Genomic DNA, 22,391 nt, shown 5'->3' with positions numbered 1-22,391 from the left:
CAAGGAGTTAGGGTCATAAAAACCACATTCTTCGACCAAAAATTAAAATCAAAGTCATTTGAAAAACAATCTATGTTTAGAAAATAAAAATCATGCTAAATAGTAAGGCAAAAATTAGAAAATGCAAAGAAATAAACATTTTAAAAAATATAACAAGGTGGGGGGCTGGTGCTATGGCGTAGCAGGTAAAGCCGCCACCTGCAGTGCCAGCATCCCATATGGGCGCCAGTTCAAGACCTGGCTGCTCCACTTCCGATCCAGCTCTCTGCTATGGCCTGGGAAAGCAGAAGAGGATAGTCCAAGCCCAAGTCTTTGGACCCCTGCATCCGCGTGGGAGACCCGGAGGAAGCTCCTGGCTCCTGGCTTCAAATCAGCACAGTCCCGGCTGTTGCGGCCAACTGGGGAATGAACCAGCAGATGAAGACTTCTGTCTCTCTCTCTCCTTCTCTCTGTTTAACTCTGACTTTCAAATAAATAAATAAATCTTTAAAAAAAATACAACAAGGTGTAATTTAGCTAGCAGTTAAGAGAAGCATTGCACATCAGAGTTCTTAGGTTCAATATCCTGTTCTAGCTACTGATTCCAGCTTCCTGCTAACATAGACCTTGGCTGGCAGAGGTGATGACTCAAATAATTGTGCTCCTGCCACTCACATGAGAGACCTGCATTGAGTTCATAGATCTTGGCTCCAGACTGGCCCAGGCCCAGCTGCTGCAGACATTTGGAAAGTGAGCTGCTGGACAGAAGCTCTCCTTCTGTGTCTCTCTCTCTCTCTCAGTCTCTTTGCCTCTAAAATCCATAAAAATTTAAAGTAGATGTATACCATACCAAAATTTGTGCAATCAAACTACAGTGATTCCCAGAAATGTACTGAACGTTGACATTTAAAAAGTGAAATATGGGGACAGGTATTTGGCAGAGTGGTTAAGCTGCCACTTCAGACATCTACAACTCAGAGTACCTGAGTGTGAGTCACAGCTCAACTTTCAATTCCAGCTTCCGGCTAATGCACACCCTGGGAGGCAGCAGGTGTTGGCTCAGGTGATGCAGTCCCTAGACTGAGTTCCCAACTCTTTACCTTTGTCCTGACCCAGCCTAACCGTGACTGTTGCAGGCATTAGTATTCAATTTAAAACTTTTATAAAAAGCAATGAAAAATATATTTTTCAAAGGTATAATCAACCAGGCTAACAAAGTGTCACAATATGCAGTTTTCCTGTGGGAACTGATTTTAAAAATACCTGAAACGGAGCCGGTGCTGTTGCGTAGCAGGTGAAGCCATCACCTGCAGTGCCAACATCCCATATGGGCACCAGTTCAAGTCCTGGCTGCTCCACTTCCAATCCCGCTCTCTGCTATGGCCTGGGAAAACAATACAAGATGGCCCAAGTCCTTGGGCCCCTGCACCCATGTGGGAAGACCCAAAGGAAGCTCCTGGCTCCCGGCTTCAGACCAGTGCAGCTCTGGCCTTTTTGGTCAACTGGGGAGTGAACCAGCAGTTGGAAGACCTCTCTCTCTCTCCGCCTCTCCTTCTTCTCTGTTTAACTCTGCCAGTAAATAAATAAATCTTTTTAAAAAACTATTACAGTATTTTATGTATTTTTTAAGATTGGAAAGGCAGAGTTACAGAGAGGCTGGGGGGGAGGGGGGTCTTCCAACTACTGGTTCACTCCCCAGATGGCCACAACAGCTGGAGCTACACTGATTCGAAGTTAGGAGCCAGCAGCTTCTTCCTGGTCTCCCACATGGGTGCAGGGGCCCAAGTACTTGGGCCATCTTCTACTGTTTTCCCAGGCCATAGCAGAGAGCTGGATTGGAAGTGGAGCAGCCAGGACTCGAACTGGCGCCCAAATGAGATGCTGGCACTGCAGGCAGTGGCTTTACTCGCTATGCCAAAATGCCAGCCTCCAGTAATAATTTTTAATATTAGATAATTATGAAGTCTTGTTTAAATTTTTTATAAGTAATACACTATTTGCTACTCTATCTCCAGCAAACAGACCACAACCTGGCATATAATTTGCATTTAATATTTGTTACATGATGGACACTAAGTAACACAAAAATGTGAATATGTAAGTAGTTGCTAAAATACCAGATGAAAAGAGGGACCACTTACCTGGTAATAAAATTTTATCTGTCTCACCAAAATGGACAGGTTATGAATTCTAAGTGAAGCATCATTGTTGACTTTTTTATTTACTCTCTGACTCTCCGATTTAGGATTTCTGTAAGAAATAAAAAAATTCTTTGAACTAAAATTAAATTGAAATGAAATCGTCAATGCAGAAATAGCCAAAACTAATCATACAATACATGTTTTCTTTAAACAAATTTTGTATTCATCTCCATTAACACAGATGACCCAAAATGACAGTTGATTAGTTGGACATGTTTCTGTGCTTCCAAATAATATAAATAAATGCAACTGATATTCCTAAGGCAGTGGCACAATATATTTGAAACCTAGTCAGATGTTGTCCTTCATTCTCATTTTCTCTTTCCACAACCCTGGTATGAATAACCTCTCATTTCTTTTGAAGACTCACACATATTTCCATCACCCAAAATAAACACACTTAAATCAATAATTTAAAAAACAGGCTAATAACCAATAGATGTTATTTCTCCTCAATAGGTATTGGGGATTATATTTGAGCAGGCAACGTCCCAAATTAAATAATGAAGTAGACAAAACAGGTTAGTACTTTTTTTATCTTGGGCAAGCTTTGTAGAGTCAATGAAAGTAAAGGGCTGAATGACTCTAGATTAGCAGAAACTGAGAAACAAAAATAGTTAAGCTATGGTTAACAACGGGAAATTTAAGTGAAAGCCATGGCATCAAAACAAAGTTATTTTGAGGCCAGGGGCCAGCATTATGGCACAGTGTGTTAAACTGCCTCGTGCAATGCTGGCGTCCCATATCAGAGTGCCAGTTCAAGTTTCAGCTGCTTCATTTTCAAACCAGATTCGCTGCTAATGTGCATGGGAAAGCACCGCTTTGAACCAAGGACATGGTCCTTGTAACTCAAGTGGGAGACCCAGTTTGGCTCTTGGTTTCAGCCAGGCCCAGCCCAGGCTGTTGTAACAATTTGGGGAGTGAACCAGATGTAAGATCTCTCTCTTTTGATCCTTATCTCTCCATGTCCCTCTGGCTTTCAAATAAATAAATCTTTAAAAAATAAAAATTTGAGGCCAGAACATAAGCAGGTATGAGGTTCTTCCTTATCAGCGCAAAGACATCTCACTAGCGCTGGAGCTGCTACCAAATGAAATAGCATATATTAAATCAGGAAACCTTGTGCAAAGGCTAAGTCCAGAATATCAAAAAGTAAGAACCTAAGCAGTTCCTGGGACAGGACATTATTCCATGATTATAGAATTTAGATATAGGCACCTCCACACAAGGATGCAGCAGAGAAGTCAAGAAACTGAAATCTACCCAAAAAAGCATATGGACTGAAAAGAAATCTCTCATTCTTTAAACCATCTCTTTATTCAGACCATTACACTCCTGACGCTTTCAGTTCCTTCTTTAGATTAGACTCTATGGTGCTTTATTTCAGTAATACTCAAACTTTTGGGCCTCAAAACTCCTTGAGAATCTTAACTGATAGTTCCACACAGCTTTGAGGGTTATATTTACTACAGTATAAGTTAAAACTGACAAACTTTGAAGTTATTATCTATTAACTAATTTAAGAATAACAATAAGTCTATCCAATGCTAACAAAAATTTTAATAAATAGAGTGGTACTGTTTTACCATTCTTGAGAATTTCTTTAAAGCCACTATTTTAATTTTAAAACAGGTTGGTTTCCATCTTTGCTTCTGTTATTTATATTTATTTGTTTTATTATATCTGTTTATTTGTTTTTTGTATTTATTATTTTGATTCAAATATATGCAGAAAATTCAGCTCCACACAGATAAGTAGTTAGAACTGGAAAAGTTCTATGAAAGGATCCTCAGCTCACATTCTTGAGAACTACTGCTTTACTTCAATCATTCTCCTGCCTGCTTCCAAGACTTTGATCCTTTCATCCCCAAATCTTGCGCCTTTCCTTTGACTATACCTATACTGTCAATTCCAATCCATGGGTCAGTTTAATCATCTATATTGAGATTGTTCACAGTTCAGTAATATGTGATAAAACAATGCAACCAAACTAAGCTAAAATAGGAAGAAGTAGCTACTTTGAGGAGAAATGAGGGTAAACTTGTTCTCTTGTAATAAAGTACTGGGAAAAAAAAAAAAACACTATGTAAAGATGTTTTCAGACTTCAACAGTAGCTAACCCAAGGCTAGGTTTTCTCTATTGAAAGCAGTAAGACACTCCACAAAATGAGGTACAGAGAGCAAGATAGCCCAAGATCCACTAAACTTAGAGAAAAAGCTTGGAATTTGTAGAGAATGAAGTAAAACTTATCACAAAGAACACCAGAGAGAAGGGAGCTACATTAACAACACTGAGAGAAGAGAGCTACACTAACAAAGAGCTCCAAAAATCTGTTTTTAAGATGTTGTGAAAATACTAATTTGTATATGTATACCCAAAGCCTCCACAAGAAAAATTGCAGAATATCTGTAAGCTAAACAATTCCCAAAGCTCAAAAAGTAAAGAGAGAAATTTGAGTTTTGCACAGACAAAATGGAAGAGACTTTAATGAACACCCAGAAAATTTAGCAGGGACCTCAGAAGAGTCATATCTTAGAAGCAGGACTAACAATTTTAGAAATGTTAATCAAGAATCTTCCTAAAAAGCTTAAAAAACAAGTCTTGAAAGGATCAAACTGCAAGTAACCTGATAATCTGATAAAATGAAATTTATCACTCCTTAAAGGATCAAATGAAGACACTGTACAATGCAATGATCACAATGTCTGGCATGTGATACAAAATTACTAGACACCCAGAAATTAAGAGATCCATGGGACAATATTAAACTTACTAAAAAGCTGTATGAACAGTGGTCTTCTCTAAGTGACTTAAGAGTAAGTTTCTGACCTAAAACCCAAAAATCCTTGAATATTTTTTCTACCAACATATTATTGTTAAAAATCTAGAAATTAGCAATTATATATTACTATACTGTCCAATTTTCAGAACCATTTAAGTACCCCTACTGGTCCCAATAATGAGTGGATATTCTCTATAGGAAATGGATTTAGTTCAGAATCACACTTCACATTTAGTAGTCTGAATTCCAATAGGCTGAATCTTTGTAATTTTTTCAGCTAAGTTGTTCAGCCAATCTTTGAAGTCCATGAAATAGATACTAAGAAGCATATTAGAGCCTAGTTATTTCAAAGGATGTTTTTCCACTGGGTTTGTCTGACTACGAGGGTGGGGAACATCTAACAGTGCCTGCAAAATCATTTAGTCTGGCCCTGCCAAGGCAAATGGAAATTCAATAAATCTATAGTAGGCTAATTTTTAAAGTGATAATTTTATATGGATCACAAATTATGTAATAAATATCCAAACAACCCCTGGCAGAAAAAAAGGTTCCCCATCCCTGAATTAGGCTGTCTGGCTCATAATTACGCACAAGTTATGTATCTATACTGGTTCTTCTCAACACATCCTAAAAAGCAGTATATGACTGCAATTTGTCCCATTACTGATAACATTCACTTTCATCAAATTAAATTAGTATCTGTTGGTACTGTTATGAGACTACATTCCTTTTGTAATTAAGTATTTTGTGACAATGTGCTTTGAAACTATCTTGATAATTTGTTTTCATCAAATCTTCAATTTATTTATTTATCAGTATGGATTCATGGTTCTCTATTTATTCAATTGGCTATCATATTACTACAATTACTTTGATATTCAATGTGTCCTAGACATAGCTGGTAGGAGCTTTCTCAACCTGATTTGTGTCCTTTGATATGCTCCCATCATTCTTTTTAAGATTTATTTTTACTTATTTTGAAGGTCAGAGTTACAGAGAGAGGGAGAACCAGAGAGAGAGATGATCCATCTGCTGGTTCACCACCCAGATACTCACAGAGGCCAGGCAGAAGCCACGAGCTTTATCTGGATCTCCCATGTAGGTAGCAGGGACCTTAACTTGAGTTATCTTCCACTGCTTTTTCCCAGGCCATTAGCAGGGAGCTGGATGGCAAGTGGAGCAGCCAGAACACAAATCAGCACCCGTTTCCATCATTCTTTAAATGCTTTAGTGATTTATGATGCAAAATGTTCCAGATTCACCTTTAATGTTCACCCCCTCAACCCTGAATAAGTTTCTTCTCTATTTTAATGAAAAACACTATTCTGAATATCCTAGATGTGTTCATTGCTATTGAGGTGTTGCTGTTTCCTGGTACTCTCAGAAATATCTATGTAAACATTTTGAAAACGATGAGTTCACATTAATCCTTATCCCCAATTCCAATATAATCACACTATTCATTCTAGTTTTCCTTCTACCCAAATCTGTAACTCTTTCCTCTGACAGTGAAAACTTTGTTCCTACTATCCTTAATACTTAATTTTATATATTGATTTACTTAATCAATGTGTAACCAATCTAATGTAACTGTAATTCCGACCCTAACCAATTCCTTCATCTCACATGGAACCCCTTCTCATTTACATCTGACACCTCACACCAGACCATCCTCCTCACTTCATTTATGCTCTAATTTCCCTTACCAGATATCCCTTTATCCATGACATTTTTAGTAGCCCAGATTAGTTGCTAACATCCTACACCTGGGAACCTTTCTCCAGCTGACTCTCCACACTGAACCACTTTTCCACTTGGACATTTCTTTAAACCAATTTTGATTCCCTCCTATCCCAGAATGCCCCTCCTCACTGATGCCTTCAATCCAGTCAGACTTCACTCCACATGTGAATGGTCTTCATATCCTGCTCAGGCTCATGTCCCACTCTAGTCATGGTATACTCCAACTCTGTGTGTCAGCTTTTCCACCTTGCTTGGGTTTCAATACCCTGTGCAGCACAGCACTAATACTATACTCTAGTCTACCAAAACCCAACTTCCATCAGCACAAACACCTGTTTTATTCTGCACTATTCTATGGTTTTAGGACAAACTGTTCAGAAAGGAAGGGAAAGGGTAAAGAAACAGTATTATCTTAGCTTAAGAGAAAAAAAAAAAAAAAAACAATAAAATACCACATAGAAATAAGCATGGGCCGGTGCCACGGCTCAATAGGCTAATCCTCCACCTAGCGGCGCTGGCACACCAGGTTCTTGTCCCGGTCGGGGCACCGGATTCTGTCCCGGTTGCCTCTCTTCCAGGCCAGCTCTCTGCTGTGGCCCGGGAAAGCAGTGGAGGACGGCCCAAGTGCTTGGGCCCTGCACCCCATGGGAGACCAGGAGAAGCACCTGGCTCCTGTCTTCGGATCAGCGTGGTGCGCCAGCCGCAGTGCGCCAGCCGTGGCGGCCATTTGAGGGTGAACCAATGGCAAAGGAAGACCTTTCTCTCTGTCTCTCTCTCTCACTATCCACTCTGCCTGTCAAAAACAAAAACAAAAACAAAACAAAACAAAACAAAGAAATAAGCATGAGGAAATTAACAATTGCCCATATTATCACTCATAATTAAACACTGCCAACATTTTACCATGTTTGCCTCTATTCCTTTTCCTTTGAACATAATAATTATTTCAGTAATATCTGAATATACTCTTTCAAATTAGAACAATGTAGATAAAACCAAAGTCTCCCTGACGACCAACTCCTACACAACACCTTTTCTTTAAACACATATATTAGTATGTCTACAGAAAGTATTTTAAATATTCATAAATAGTATAAAACTATCACTATACTTTTTAATTCATCACTTTTCTTGAGGTCAATCCATACCAATTCATATAGTTATCTGCTTTTAATTGCTGTCAACTGTGCTTTCTTTTCATCTATTTGATAGATTATTCCTAAATGTCACCAATATACATAATGCTGCAATGGGCATCCTTCTGATTGTTTGCACATATGTCACATACTTAAATTTTTTTCTGAGGAAAAGAGAACTGCTGGAGCATAAGGCTTATGTGTATCTATTTTTAATAAACACTGTCAAAGAGATCTTCGCAATGGCTACACCAGTTTACATTCCCAACAAGAGCCTATTTTCTCACATCCCTTTTAACACTTTATATAGTTAAACTGGTATCAAACAGTTGTGTTTTTTTTTTAAAGATTTATTTATTTACTTGAAAGCCAGAGTTACATAGAGAGAAGGAGAGGCAGAGGCAGAGATAGAGTCTTGAATCTGCTGTTTCATTCCCCAGATGGCCACAATGGCTGGAACTGCGCTGATCCGAAGCCAGGAGCCAGGAGTTTCTTCCGGGTATCCCACGTGAGTGCAGGGGCCCAAAGGCTTGGGCCATCTTCTACTGCTTTCCCAGGCCTTAGCAGAGCGCTGGATCGGAAGTGGAGCATCCGGGACTCAAATTGGCACCCAAATGGGATGCCGGCACTGCAGGCGGCGGCTTTACTGGCTATGCCACAGAACCGGCCCCTCTATTTTTTTTTTTTTTTAATGATTTATTTATTTATTTGAAAGGCAGAGTTAGAGAGAAGCAGAGGCATAGAAACAGACAGAGATCTTCCATCCTCTGGTCCATTCCCCAAATGGTCACAATGGCTGCAGCTGGGGTGATCCGAAGCCAGGAGCCAGGAGCTTCTTCTGGGTCTCCCACGAGGGTACAGAGGCCCAAGGACCCAGGCCATCCTCCACTGCCCTCCCAGGCCACAGAGCAGGAAGATGCATCGGAAGAGGAGCAGGCAACCTGAACTGGCGCCCACAAGGGTCGCCAGTACTACAGGCCAGGGCTTTAACCCACCACAAACAGTAGTGTTTCTATGTTGTAACCGAGAACTCTCTTATTACAAGAGCAATCATGAGATGTTTTCATGTTTTTTGATCATTTTAATTTCCTTTTCTATAAATTATTTACATTCATTTGCTTGAACTTCATTATTTCTCTATTGAGTTAAGATTTTTTAATTGATTAGTAGCTTATTTTCAGGGTAAAAATTCCCTTTGCTATGTTTTTCAGTTTGTGTCTTGTGTGATTATTCACTTATTTTTCTTGAAGTTTTGTTCACTATGTCTTATTTCAACAAACTTTCTTTAAACCATAAGTAATCTACTATACAGTAACACTCTAACAATTTAAAATAGTAGACTGTAAGACAAAAAATTATGTCTTTAGTCCATCTGGCATTTAGTTTCACAAATGAGATAAAGTATTTTTTGCCCCAAATGAATAGCTAATACATGTAAATAGCTTACTGATTGGTCTTTCTTTTCCCTCGTTGCTATGACTTTCATTTTTTTTTAAGATTTATTTTACTTATTTGAAAGACAAAGTTTCAGAGAGAGGCAGAGACAGAGAGCGAGGTCTTCCATCCACTGGTTTACTCCCCAGATGGCCGCAATGACCGGAGCTGTGCCAATACAAAGCCAGGAGCCAGGAGCTTCTTCCAGGTCTCTCATTTGGGTACATGGTCCCAAGGACTTGGGCTATCTTCTACTGCTTTCCCAGGCCACAGCAGAGAGCTGGACTGGAAAAGGAGCAGCCAGGTCTAGAACATGCACCCATATGGGATGCTGGCTTTAACCAGCTGCACCACAGTGCTGGCCCCATGACTTTCATTTAACATACTCCTTTATGCTAATGACTGGTCTATTTCTATGCTTTCCTTTATGTTCCTCTAGCCTATCTATACATTCCAATTCAACAGCACCACCTTAACTATTATCTATCTGTGCGTCTTGTGCATGGAGCCAAGACTATCTGAGTAAATTATTTTTCAAATTCACCTTAACTATTCATGTTCCTTGACATTTTAGAATTAGTCTATCATATTTTGCATCCTGTTGGGAGTCTGACTGGAATCACATTCTATCTATATATATTTTTAAGGAAGAAATGACAACTTGAAGCATAGTCTTCACACTGATGAGCGTTTTATATCTCTCCATTCATTCAGTTCTTCAAAACCACTTTATAATTTTCTCCAGGAAGTAAACTTACCAGATCTAGTCCTTATAATCTTTGCTATTAAAGTGTAATATTTTAAAAATATATTTACTTATAGGTTATTGTTCACATATGAATGCTATCAATTTCTGTGAGAAATTATCTTTAGCAACCATGCCAAATGTTCTTATTCTAATTGGCTGTGAGTACACTTGAAGGTTCCCTTGAATATAATCTGGAGCTTGTCCACGCTGATAATCAATTATCCTGACACCATTTACTGAAGTGCTTCTCATTTCTCTCTGAATTCTATGGCATACCAGATTCTCATGTAAGCATGGGTCTTTTGAAGTGTATTCCTTTGTCATTCACCTCTTTTATATTACTATATCTTTAATGTCATCTTGATTTTACTAAGACATTTTTGTTTTCCAAATCATGTTGGTTGGGGCTGGTGCTATGGCACAGCAGGATAGTTACATCCCATATCAAAGTGCCAATTAAATCCTGGCTGCTTTGCTTTTCAGCCAGCTCTCTGCTAATGTACCTGGGAAGGCAGCAGATGATGGCCCAAGTACTTGTGCCCCTGTCACCCATGAGGAAGACCCAGATGGAGTTCCTGGCTCCTGGCTTAAGCCTGGCCCAACCCTAGCCATTGAGGCCGTTTTGGGAGTGAACCAGCAAATGGAAGATCTCTTTCCTTTTCTGTCCCTTTGCCTCTTAAATAAATAAATATTTTGAAATTAGTTAGTCATATGTTCTGCTGTTTTCCATGAAATGTAGGACGTTTATAAGGTTCTATGGGAGCTAGCACTGTGGCCTAGAGTGTAAAGCCGAGCCACCTGCAGTGCTGGCATCCCGTATGGCAGCCAGTTCGAGTCCCAGCTACTCCTCTTTCGATCTGGCTCTCTGCTATGGCCTGAGAAAGCAGTGGAAGATGGCCCAAGTCCTTGGGCCCCTGCAACTGTGTGGGAGACCTGGAAGAAGTTCCTGGCTCCTGGCTTGATTGGCTCAGTTCCGGCCACTGCAGCCACTTGGGGAGTGAACTAGTGGAGGGAAGACCATTCTCTCTCTCTGCCTCTAACTCTCCCTTTCAAATAAATAAATTAATTAATTAAAAAAAAAAGTTTCTATGGGGGCCAGCACTGTGGTGCAGCGGGTTAACGACCTGGCCTGGAGCACCAGCATCCCATATGGGCACCCATTTGAGACCCAGCTGATCCATTTCCTATCTAGCTCCTTGCTGTGGCCTGAGAAAGCAGTAGAAGATGGTCCAAGTCCTTGGGCCCCTGCACCTGCGTGGGAGACCCAAAAGAAACTGCTGGCTCCTGGCTTTGGACTGGCACAACTCTAGCTGTTGCAGCAAACTGGGGAGTGAACCATAGGATGGAGGATCTCTCTCTCTAACTCTTTCAAATAAACAAATAAATCTTAAAAAAAAAAAAACATTGGCAATTACTGGAATTTTATTCATAATAATTTAACTAAAAACTGACATTTTATTTCCATCAGTAAAATTTTTAAATTTTCCAGCATTCTTACACATTTCAATTTTTCCCTAGTTGAGATTATTTTTATTTTATGAAACAGATTTTTTTGTATTACATCGTCTACTTGGCCATTGCTAGTATATAATATGAAAACCATGGTTTTTATATGTTAAACTTCTAACCATCTTTCAGAACTTACTAGGTAAAAAATAAATAAATAAATCAGCAAATGACAATCTGTTTCCTTTCCAATCTTATATCTCAGCTGATTTTTTTGTATTTCTTTACTTATTGAATTCACAAATATTAGATATATCTTATCAAATGTATTTATTTATTATTACATTTTATTAATATATTCAGAAAAATTTCATGAATTTCACAGATAGAATACATGATATTTTCTTTCCTCCCTCCTCTTTTCTTTCTTTTCTTGTTTTCTTTTAATATGTTGCAATACTTGTTCTCAAATTAATTTTTTTTAATATTTTTAAGTTTCATTTATTTGTATTTATTTAAAAGGCAGAGTGAGAGTGAGAAAGAGATCTTCCACCCATTGGTTCACTCCCCAACTGCCCAAAGCAGCTAGGGCCGGGTCAGGCAGAAGACAGGAACCTGGAACCCCATCTAGGTCCTCACCAGTATGATAGGTACCCAAATACTTCAGCCATCGTCTGCTGCCTCCCAGGGTGCACACCAGCAGGAAAGTGGATCTGAAGGAGAGTAGCCAGAACTTAAACAGACACAGTGATATGGCATGCAGGTGTTCCAAGTAGTGGCTTCATCACTACACCACAATGCTCACTCCAAGAGACTGCTTTTAATGTTTTATCATTAATTCATGATGTTTACTGTAATTTTCTAATGGATACTCGTTCTCAGGGTAAGTTCTTTTCCATTCCTATTCTATACTTGAATGAGTACCTGAATTTTACCCAAATTTTACCCTGTAGCCACTCCCATCTGATTTTTTTTAATGTAACATGATTAGTTACATTGTTACATCATCTAATAATCATCTTCACAATCCTAGACTATATACTCTCTCAGCCTTATCCCATGGAACAATCTCTATCCCCATTCTTTGGTCCATATTTCTATCACAGGTTTCTCCTAATAAGAGTACTTAATTGCCTTTTTATCTTTACTTTCTCACCAGAATATAAAATCCTTGGTAGCAAGGACCATATCTTATTCTCACTTTCACTTCTAAACATTAGCAAATTTCCTGCTGTCACTGTGGTGCAGAGGGTTAAAGCCCCAGCCTGCAGCACCAGCATTCCACATGGGCACCAGCTACTCCACTTTTGATCCAGCTCCCTGCTAATGTACCTGGGAAAGCAGCAGAGCATGGCCCTAGTTTTTGGTCCCCTACAGTCAGGTGAGAGACCCAGAAGAAGCTCCTGGCTTCAGATAGGCACAGCTCTGGCTGTTGTGGCAATCTGGGGAGTGAACCAGTAGATGGAAGACCTCTCTCTCTCTCTGTCACTAAATCTAAAAAAAAACAATCAGGCACAGTATTTTAAAAATTGGTGCTTTCTAATGATAGGAAATTCTCCAAGCTGACAACTCACTTGACAGCCTGGAATAGATACTTCCCACTAAAGTTTGTGTTTCAAAGATCAGTTGAACAATAGAATCCTAAATCCTAGATCTAGATCCTAAATCCTAGATCTACAAAACAAGGGAGAATATTAGTAAGGCAGGCTAAGTCTGACCTAGGACTGATTCATGCTTAGTGCAAGGGAAATAATAAAGTCAGAACACCCTAAGGCAAATAAGATTTTTTTTTCTTTTTCTTTTTTTTTTTTTATTTTGACAGGCAGAGTGGACAGAGAGAGAGACAGAGAGAAAGGTCTTCCTTTTCCGTTGGTTTACCCCCCAATGGCCACCGCGGCTGGCGTGCTGCGGCCAGCGCACCATGCTGATCTGAAGCCAGGAGCCAGGAGCCAGGTGCCTCTCCCGGTCTCTCACGCGGGTGCAGGGCCCAAGGACCTGGGCCATCCTCCACTGCACTCCCGGGCCACAGCAGAGAGCTGGACAGGAAGAGGAGTGACCTGGACAGAATCCCACACCCCGACCGGGACTAGACCCCGGTGTGCTGGCGCCACAGGCAGAGGATTAGCCTAGTGAGCCGTGGCACTAGCCGGCAAGTAAGAGTTTACTATGAAGTAAACACACCAACCATAACTGTTTATAAAAACAAGGAGACTATATTACAGAAGTCAGATCATGTGTCATAGCAGACAAAGAAAAGCATGGTCAAGAAGTCTCGGTGTAAAAACTCCGAATGGAAGGGAAAAAATTCACTTTATGTAACCAACTCTGGTATCTTTTTAATAAGTTAAATATTCACTGAGTACCTACTGTATTGGCCATATTACTTATCACATAAAGACTTGGTTTAGACAAGCTATGGTAACTGGAAGAACAGAACAGGAATGTCCCTAGAAACAAGAAGTTAGGCATACTGATGTCAAATCATCTGAGTTTCATTTGCAATCAGACCTCCAGAAAATACCTTTCCTCTCTAGCCTTCTTCCATCTTTTCACTTCTCTTGGAATCCCCAAACATACCTCTCACCCAGGCTGTCTCCTATTTATATACTTATTAACATTTAGACCTAAAAAATACTTAGAGATACCTAATTTTGCCATAAGTCAGAAAATTATAGTCCACACTAATAATTTCATGAGGATTTTAGAATTATTTCCTTTATTCTCTTCTAGCCTGTTCTCTTAGTAAAATCATATAGGAAAGCAAAGATCGCTAGAAAAAGGTTGCCAGCAATGTTACCTATAAAACCCATGTGTACAACAAAATCACTGTTTTCTTGCACTGATTGAGTGTGTTCCAAATTCTGTTTTTACAGTGAGTAATCAAACTGAAGAAGATCCATTCTCTGCCTTCCTCCCCTCTCTCCTTAGCTAATTAAGACACTTCTGAATATTAAAAGAAGGAATTATTTCATTTTCATTTACTTACTAATAACATCAGGTTAATTATTTCAGAAATCCAAGGAAGACTAAAAAACACAACTTAAGCTAGAGGAAGTATTTCAAAAGGTTGCAGAAAAGTACTTCAATAGTTAAGACAAATCCTATATTCAATGGAAATCTTAAAGAGATGGAGATAAAAGTTTTCTAAAACTGTTCTGCCTTGTGCCAAAAATCTTTGAAATGAGTACATGGGATTTGAGATTTCTATGATCTGGTAGAAATTCTAGTTGTTCAGGATTATTGGATATTACACAATAATCTATTATCACAAACTTTCTGGACTTGGACACCTGATTAATCACTAAGTTATGGATCTAGAGATCAATACACTTTCCATTATAAGGCTCAGATTTCATTCCTAATTTGAGTAAGAGTCATATGACATGTGCAAGGCTCGTGGAAAACAGGCCTTTTTACCCTAAGGATGGGATCTCTTTATTTTAGAGGAACTGCCCTCAATTCAAAGCACCAGAAAAGGCTTTTGTTCCATCTTCAGGAAAAACAGTTGAATACTAGAGGATGAATTTATAAAAAAATTATGCAAGTCAAGACAATTAGTAACTTCAGGAAAAATAGTATTTGGCTTTGCAATAAACGTAGTTCTAATAGTGTAATATTGATTACTGAATTAAATAACTTAACAATAACAATATTAGAAAGACAGGGTAAGGAGAAATATAAATGGGCCATAAAAAGATAAATCATATATAGTATTGTTAGGAAGTCAATGGCTAATGTCCAAAAGGAATAAATGAAGAAATACCAGAATAGGCATGTTATCACTATATTATGCAGCTAATTAACAGGAAAACTGCTAACAAAAACAAATGAACTGAAATGTGAGGGAATGAGCAACTGACTGCTGTTTTCACTAATTCTTTTAAACATGTAAAATATTTTTTAAATAGTTTAAAAAATAAGAAACCCATAGCAAATGTTTGCTTACGAAATCTGTCCGTTTTCTTTGCTTCTAGGGAAAATTATTAGTAATTGTGTCTGAGTGTTAGTTAGCTGAAGCACATTTAATGACTATACGATGATGCTAGGGATTCAGTCAAAAGACATTTAGGAGGCCAAGCATAAGCCACAGAAAACAAAACAATATAAAATTCTCCTGTGGAAAGATGATTATATCTTCTATAAAGATGGAATGCCCATTCCTATGTGTATTTTAAGGTTTTTTTTACTATAATGCAAATCACAATGCACTAATTTAAATAAACTGGCTATAGTATGCATTCAGAATTCTCTAAAAACAAACTGCAGTCTATTAAGTCTCCTAAATATTCTCCCTTTCATTTCATTTACTACTTAAAATGTTAAAATTAATCCAGAGCACTCTAACACAATTTAAAAAAATTTTGATTAGCACTTTTTAAAAGCATATAATTTTCCTAAAAGAATGTTATTTTTGGAAAGGCCTTTTTCTAAAATGAAAGATGAGCTACTGTTGAAACATATGAGACACTAAAGTGTGAGCAAGAACTTTTCTAATCAGATACTGCTACTTCTAAGACAACACAATCTCAAATCAATCATCTCTTAAGATGAAAACGAAAAATGCATTAGTGGCAGTCTAGCAATACAGCTCAAATTCATCCACCCAGAAGTTAAATGCAACATGGCAGTTATAGAGAGCCTCAAGCAATTACATTTATAAATGGCCTACTTACGACAAGCTGCATTAATTTCAGTTAGAATAATAAGTAGGTGATAGTATTATCATTATATACAGAAATTTTTTAATTAGAAGAAAAGATGAAGGAAAAGTTAGCAATTCTGCAACACTAATACTCTAAGACCTGGTCTTTGTATGATCAATGACTATATCTTTTTTAATTCACTAATAACTGTAAGAAATAGAAATCTGATAGTTTTAATGGCTTTATAACCTTTACTGAGACTGCAAAAACTGTCATGGGTCTTCTTGGACCATCTGTTCTGTGATAGTGCTTAAGTGACAGTGGTTATGTACTGCCAGTGCTTCCCCTACATATGCTCAAGTTTTTGATCATGCCATGGTAATTTAAAATTCCTTGTATAGAGTTTTTAATTTTTGAGGTACTTTATATGGTAACATAATTATACAACATTTGCACATCACTGTAAACATCTGAAATACTAATTTATGTATATAACTTCAAATGTACATAAACCTGAATGTTTGCTTTATGAAAAATAATTAACTGGGTAGATATCACTACTCTAAAGGGATATCCACGTAGTAAGGTATCTCAGCCTTGAGTATAATCAGGGAAATGAGTGGCTTTAAAAAAAAAAAAATCCCTTCAATCTAATTGCTCCCTCTTCTCACCTCCTCACAAACTCAATCACTATGCATGATAACTGACAATAAAACCTAATATTAACAATATTTTACATATCTACAGAAATTTTTACATACACTAATTTGATTTTCACAGTAGTTGTTTCAACATTCCTAGAGAGAAGTACGTAACACGTTAAGTCATCACATAGAAATTACAGACTCAAGGCCGACACCGCGGCTCACTAGGCTAATCCTCCGCCTAGCGGCGCCGGCACACCGGGTTCTAGTCCCGGTTGGGGTGCCGGATTCTGTCCCGGTTGCCCCTCTTCCAGGCCAGCTCTCTGCTGTGGCCAGGGAGTGCAGTGGAGGATGGCCCAGGTGCTTGGGCCCTGCACCCCATGGGAGACCAGGAAAAGCACCTGGCTCCTGGCTCCTGCCATCGGATCAGCGCGGTGCACCTGCCGCAGCGCGCTGGCCGCGGCGGCCATTGGAGGGTGAACCAACGGCAAAGGAAGACCTTTCTCTCTGTCTCTCTCTCTCACTGTCCACTCTGCCTGTCCAAAAAAAAAAAAAAAAAAGAAATTACAGACTCAGCTCGTTTCACGTACTAGAGTGTTGCAAGAGGTTCATGGAAAAATGAATGAAAAGATAAGCTATTTTGGTGCAAAAATTCTTTTGAGATTCATGAATAGCTTTTTCAGAATATAATTTTTCCATGAGCTTTCTGAAGACTTCTTGTATTTAGTGCAATTTTAGACACATTAAATTACCTTTACAAAAGTTGAATAAAAACCTATGATAGATATTCACTGATTTACAAAGAGATGTAATGTTTTTAAAAACTTTCAAATAAACATCAAAATAATCAAAATCCAATATACATTTGTACATAGATTTGAGTCCTTGAAATATTAAGATAGCAATTTTCAACCTTCTTGGTCCCATAAACCTTTCTGACTCTTAAAAATCATTGAGGAAGCTGCTGAGGATCATTTATTTATATGGGTTATATCTGTCTACATTTATTATATTAGAAATTGGATTTTTTAAAAGTAGTAATAGATCCAAAAATAACAAACTTATTGTATGTTAACACAAATAACATTTTAATGATATCTATCTTTTCCAAAACAGGAAAAGATTTAAACAGGGAGTGAGATTTTTCACATCTTTGTAAAAATTCTTTAGTGTTGGGCTTATTAGAAGATAGCTAGATTTTAAAACTGCTTCTGTAGATAAAGGAAGAGTATTTTAATAGCCTTTTCAGGTCATTACTGATTTTTTTTATACTAGCAAAATTTAGTAAGGGTAACTTTCTTCATGGTTAATTAAAATGTGGACTTTTAAGACTGTATCAATGAACTTTTCTTACATTTCACATTAAAATCTACCACTCTGACATGCTGAATTCATCTTTAAATTATATATCCAAGATTTCTTATCATGCATTGGTCATTTTGAAAATATTGATTTACTGAATTACAATAAATCAGATTGTAAATTGTCAGATCTTTAAACGCTGGCACATTACTTTAAAAAAATCACATTGATTAGTAACATTTCCAACCTCATATAAAGTGCTTAATTATTGAGATATTGCCAAGATCGCGTATTTTATAAAATTTTATCACTCACAAAAAATAAAGTCAGCTGTTTTCCTTCAGGCTCATTTTAATCATTTCTGAGACAATGTTTGCCAAATATTCCACTGAATAGCCATAGTTTCTTTTTTCTTTTTTTTTTTTTTTTTTGACAGGCAGAGTGGACAGTGAGAGAGAGAGACAGAGAGAAAGGTCTTCCTTTGCCGTTGGTTCACCCTCCAATGGCCGCCGCACCGCGCTGATCCGATGGCAGGAGCCAGGAGCCAGGTGCTTTTCCTGGTCTCCCATGGGGTGCAGGGCCCAAGCACCTGGGCCATCCTCCACTGCACTCCCTGGCCACAGCAGAGGGCTGGCCTGGAAGAGGGGCAACCGGGACAGAATCTGGCGCCCCAACCGGGACTAGAACCCGGTGTGCCGGCGCCGCTAGGCAGAGGATTAGCCTAGTGAGCCGCGGCGCCGGCAGTTTCTTAAGTCAGTAGTCCTTTCAAGTTGCAATGATGTTACACAAAACAGGGGCTTTGTTCAGCTTATAACTCAGAAAATCATATGAGTACCTTTCCTTGAGATAAATCATCACAGTTCATTATGCAGCAAAATTGTTTTATACATACCTCCTGGTATGTTCCACAGAAGGTTAAAAAGATATACACTCAAAGGTCAAGACTCAGTAACTTTTTACTGCTTTATCAAGGACATTTTAAAGTAAAATTGGGTTGACTATTTTTTGCGGCAAGTACATAGTGTGAAGAATACAATAACTACTAGTACAAGCAGATACAATTCCTTCATTCAAACTAACATGCCAGCAGTTTTACCTACCTTTGCTTTTCACTATCAGTTCTTTTGCAGCACAGGCAAAAAAAAAAAAAAAAAAAAAAAAAAAAAAAAAAAAGAGAGAGAGAGAGAGAAAAGAAAAAAGCTAATGGTACTTTTAAAAATTTCATTTACTATTTGAGAGGCAAAGAGACAGGAAAGAAGGACATACTTACTGACAGGGAAGGAGGGAAGGAGAAAGAGCAAGCACAATCACTCTAATTTGCTGGTTCATGTCCCAAATACCCTGAGAACTCAACCAGATCTTCCATTTGGGTGTCAGGAACCCAATGACAAGACTCTTCACCACTGCCCCCCAGTGCCTGTGTTATTAAGAAGCTAGAGTCAGGAGACCAAGGCAGGTACTGAACCCAGGTACTCCTATGTGGGATGTCAACATCTGAACTACTAGGTGAAATAATTCTGACCTGACAGTCAACCTTCAAAGAGTCTCTGGTGTCAGGGATCTGTTGATCTCACTTTGAGAACTACTGTATTAGGCAGATCAATTCCTGTTTTGGGGGGCCAGTGCTGTGGCACAGCAAGTAAAGCCACTGTTTGCAGGGCTGGCATCCCATATATGCATCAGTTGGAGACCCAGCTGCTCCAATTCCAATCCAGCTCTCTGCTATAGTCTGGGAAAGCAGTAGAAGATGACCTAAGTCTTTGGGTCCCTGCACCCATGTGGGAGACCTGAAAGAAGCTCCTGGTTCCTGGCTCCTGGTTTCAGATCGGTGCACCTCTGGCCAATGCAGCCAACTGGGGAGTAAACCAGTGGATGGAAGACCTCTCTCCCCCGACTTTCTCTCTCTCACCCCCTTTCCTTCTGTCTCTGTGTAACTCTTTCAAATAAATAAATATTAAAAAAAAAATTCCTGTTCTTGGAGGTCTAAGGGCTTAATATCATACTAATTAGTGCCTTTATAAAGTAACAACCAGGGAGCTGGCGCTATGCTGTAGCGGATAAAGCCACTGTCTGCAGTGCCAGCATTCCATATGGGCACTAGATAGAGACCCGGCTGCTCCATTTCCGATCCAGCTCTCTAATTTGGCCTGGGTCCTTGAGCCCCTGCACCCACAGGGGAAGACCCAGAGGAAGCTCCTGGCTCCTGGCTTCAGATCGGTGCATCTCCAGCCATTGTGGACAGTTGGGGAGTGAACCAGCAGATGGAAGACCCCTCTCTCTTTCTCTGCCTCTCCTTTCTCTCTGTAACTCTCGACTTTCAAATAAATAAATAAATCTTAAAAAAAAATAAAGTAACATAACATTAATTTATATGGTACCAACTACAAAACCAGTTAATAAAATGAAAAAAAAAAAAAAAAAAAAAACGAACAAACAACAGTAGAACAATGGGCTGCACCAATCTGTGATGGAACATTTATCCACGGTCCTTAAAAAGATAGGGTCACAGAGGTTTATTTCATTTGTTTTAATCATCAGTATTCTAAGGAATTGTTTCCTCCAGATTCAGGCAGTTATACAGATTCAAGAAATTCCAAAGTGAGCTGATGTACAGCTAGGTGTTTCCCTTGATTAGTGACAGACTTAACTACTAAGGCTTTCATTCCCATACTATTAACTCCACAGATTCTTAAGTTCAACTTCTCTCCTGAGGTAATTCAGATAGTTCATCTGATTACTCATTAGTGACAGATGTTATTGTCATTTTTGGGAATCAATATAAAGGCCTCCAAAATGGAGAAAAACTTTAAAAAATACAATCTCATCTAATTAGTGAATTTAAATACAATCACAGAAACTTACCTCAAGTAAGAAGTGTTTGGGGATTTTTGCTTTGTTTTGTTTTTGTTTCTGAAGATGTATTTATTTGAAAGACAGAATGACAGAGAGGGAGAGACACAGATCTTTCATCTGCGGGTTCACTCCCCAAATGGCTGCAAAGGCAGGACCTGGGCCAGCCAGAAGGCAAGAGCCAGGAGCTTCTTCTGGGTCTCCCACATGGGTGCAGGGGCCCAAAGACTTGGGTCACCTTCCACTACTTTCCCAGGTGCATCAGCAGGGAGCTGGATCAGAAGTTGAGCAGCCAGGACTGGAACCAATGACCATACGGAATGCACACACTGCAGGCGGCTGCTTAACCCACTAAGCCACAACCCCTGCCCCAAGTAAGAAGTTTAAAAACTTGGTGGGGCTGGCACTGTAGCGTGGCAGGTAAAGCTGCTGCCTGCAGTGCCAGCATCCCATATGGGTGCCAATTTGAGACCCAGCTGCTCCACTTCCAGCTCTCTGCTATGGTCTGGGAAAGAAGCAGAAGATGACTCAAGTGCTTGGGCCTCTGCATTCATGTGGGAGATCCAGAGGAAGCTCCTGGCTTCAGATCAGCGCAGCTCCAGCCATTACTACCATTTGGGAAATAAACCAGCAGATGGAAGACCACTCTCTCTGCCTCTGCCTCTCTGTAACTCTGCCTTTCAAATAGATAAATAAATGTTAAAAAAAAAAAAGTGGTAAGAATTTCATCGATTTCTCTAATATTTTAAAAAAAATATTCCTACACAGGATCCTATAAGAATATGAATTCCAGGAGCAGGCATTTGGATTAGTGGTTAAGACAACTGTTGGGACAGCCACATTCCATTTCAGAGTACATGGATTTGAGTCCTGGTTGCCTCTTGATTTCAGCTTCCTGCTAAAGAACATCCTGGAATACAGCAAGAAGTGATGGGTTTATATAGCTGGGTCACTATCACCCACATGGAGACCTGGATTGAATTCCTGGCTCACAGCTTCTGCCTGGCCCAGCTCAGGCTATTACAATATTTGAAAAGTGAACCAGTGGTATAGAGCCATCTCTCTGTGTGTGTCTCTGCCTCTCAAATATTTTTTTTAAAAAAATACATTGATTTCTATTAAGAATAGGAATTCCTATTAAGAGTAAAGTAAGATTGGTTTAATTACTGGTATGTCCTTTTCAGTGTACCAGAAAAGTACTCCAAAAAGATCAGTGCTAACTCCATTACAAGTCCGCCAATTGAAGACAACAGATTTGCATTACAAAAGCACTGTCAAAAAGGCGAAAATCAGAGGAAATATAATTCAAGGTGAAACAGAAGAAATAGCCACAGGAGTATAAACAAGTATAATATTAAAAATTATGTGATAAACCGAGAACTAAGAGGAAAGGCACACACACAGAAAGGAATTATTAATAGAGAATAATATATATATATGTTCCCCACCCTTGCTCTAAGCACTATTACAATTTAAATTGCA

General features: G+C 38.9%; 1 protein-coding gene across 6 annotated transcripts in view; it reads right to left on the bottom strand.

Moving 5' to 3' along the window:
- The window catches only part of CCDC88A (coiled-coil domain containing 88A), a 139,939-nt gene that overhangs the window by 104,929 nt on the left and 12,619 nt on the right, over positions 1-22,391 (bottom strand). For all 6 annotated transcript variants that reach the window (XM_008254392.4, XM_051842868.2, XM_008254395.4 and 3 more), the window contains exon 3: positions 2,121-2,229. In XM_008254392.4, coding sequence (XP_008252614.2) covers positions 2,121-2,229 — 109 coding nt within the window. The remainder of the gene's footprint in view (positions 1-2,120; positions 2,230-22,391) is intronic.

This window comes from Oryctolagus cuniculus, chromosome 2 (assembly GCF_964237555.1).
Source record: "Oryctolagus cuniculus chromosome 2, mOryCun1.1, whole genome shotgun sequence".
NCBI classification, from domain to species: Eukaryota; Metazoa; Chordata; class Mammalia; order Lagomorpha; family Leporidae; genus Oryctolagus; species Oryctolagus cuniculus.
This window is presented reverse-complemented; position numbering and strand designations above follow the sequence as displayed.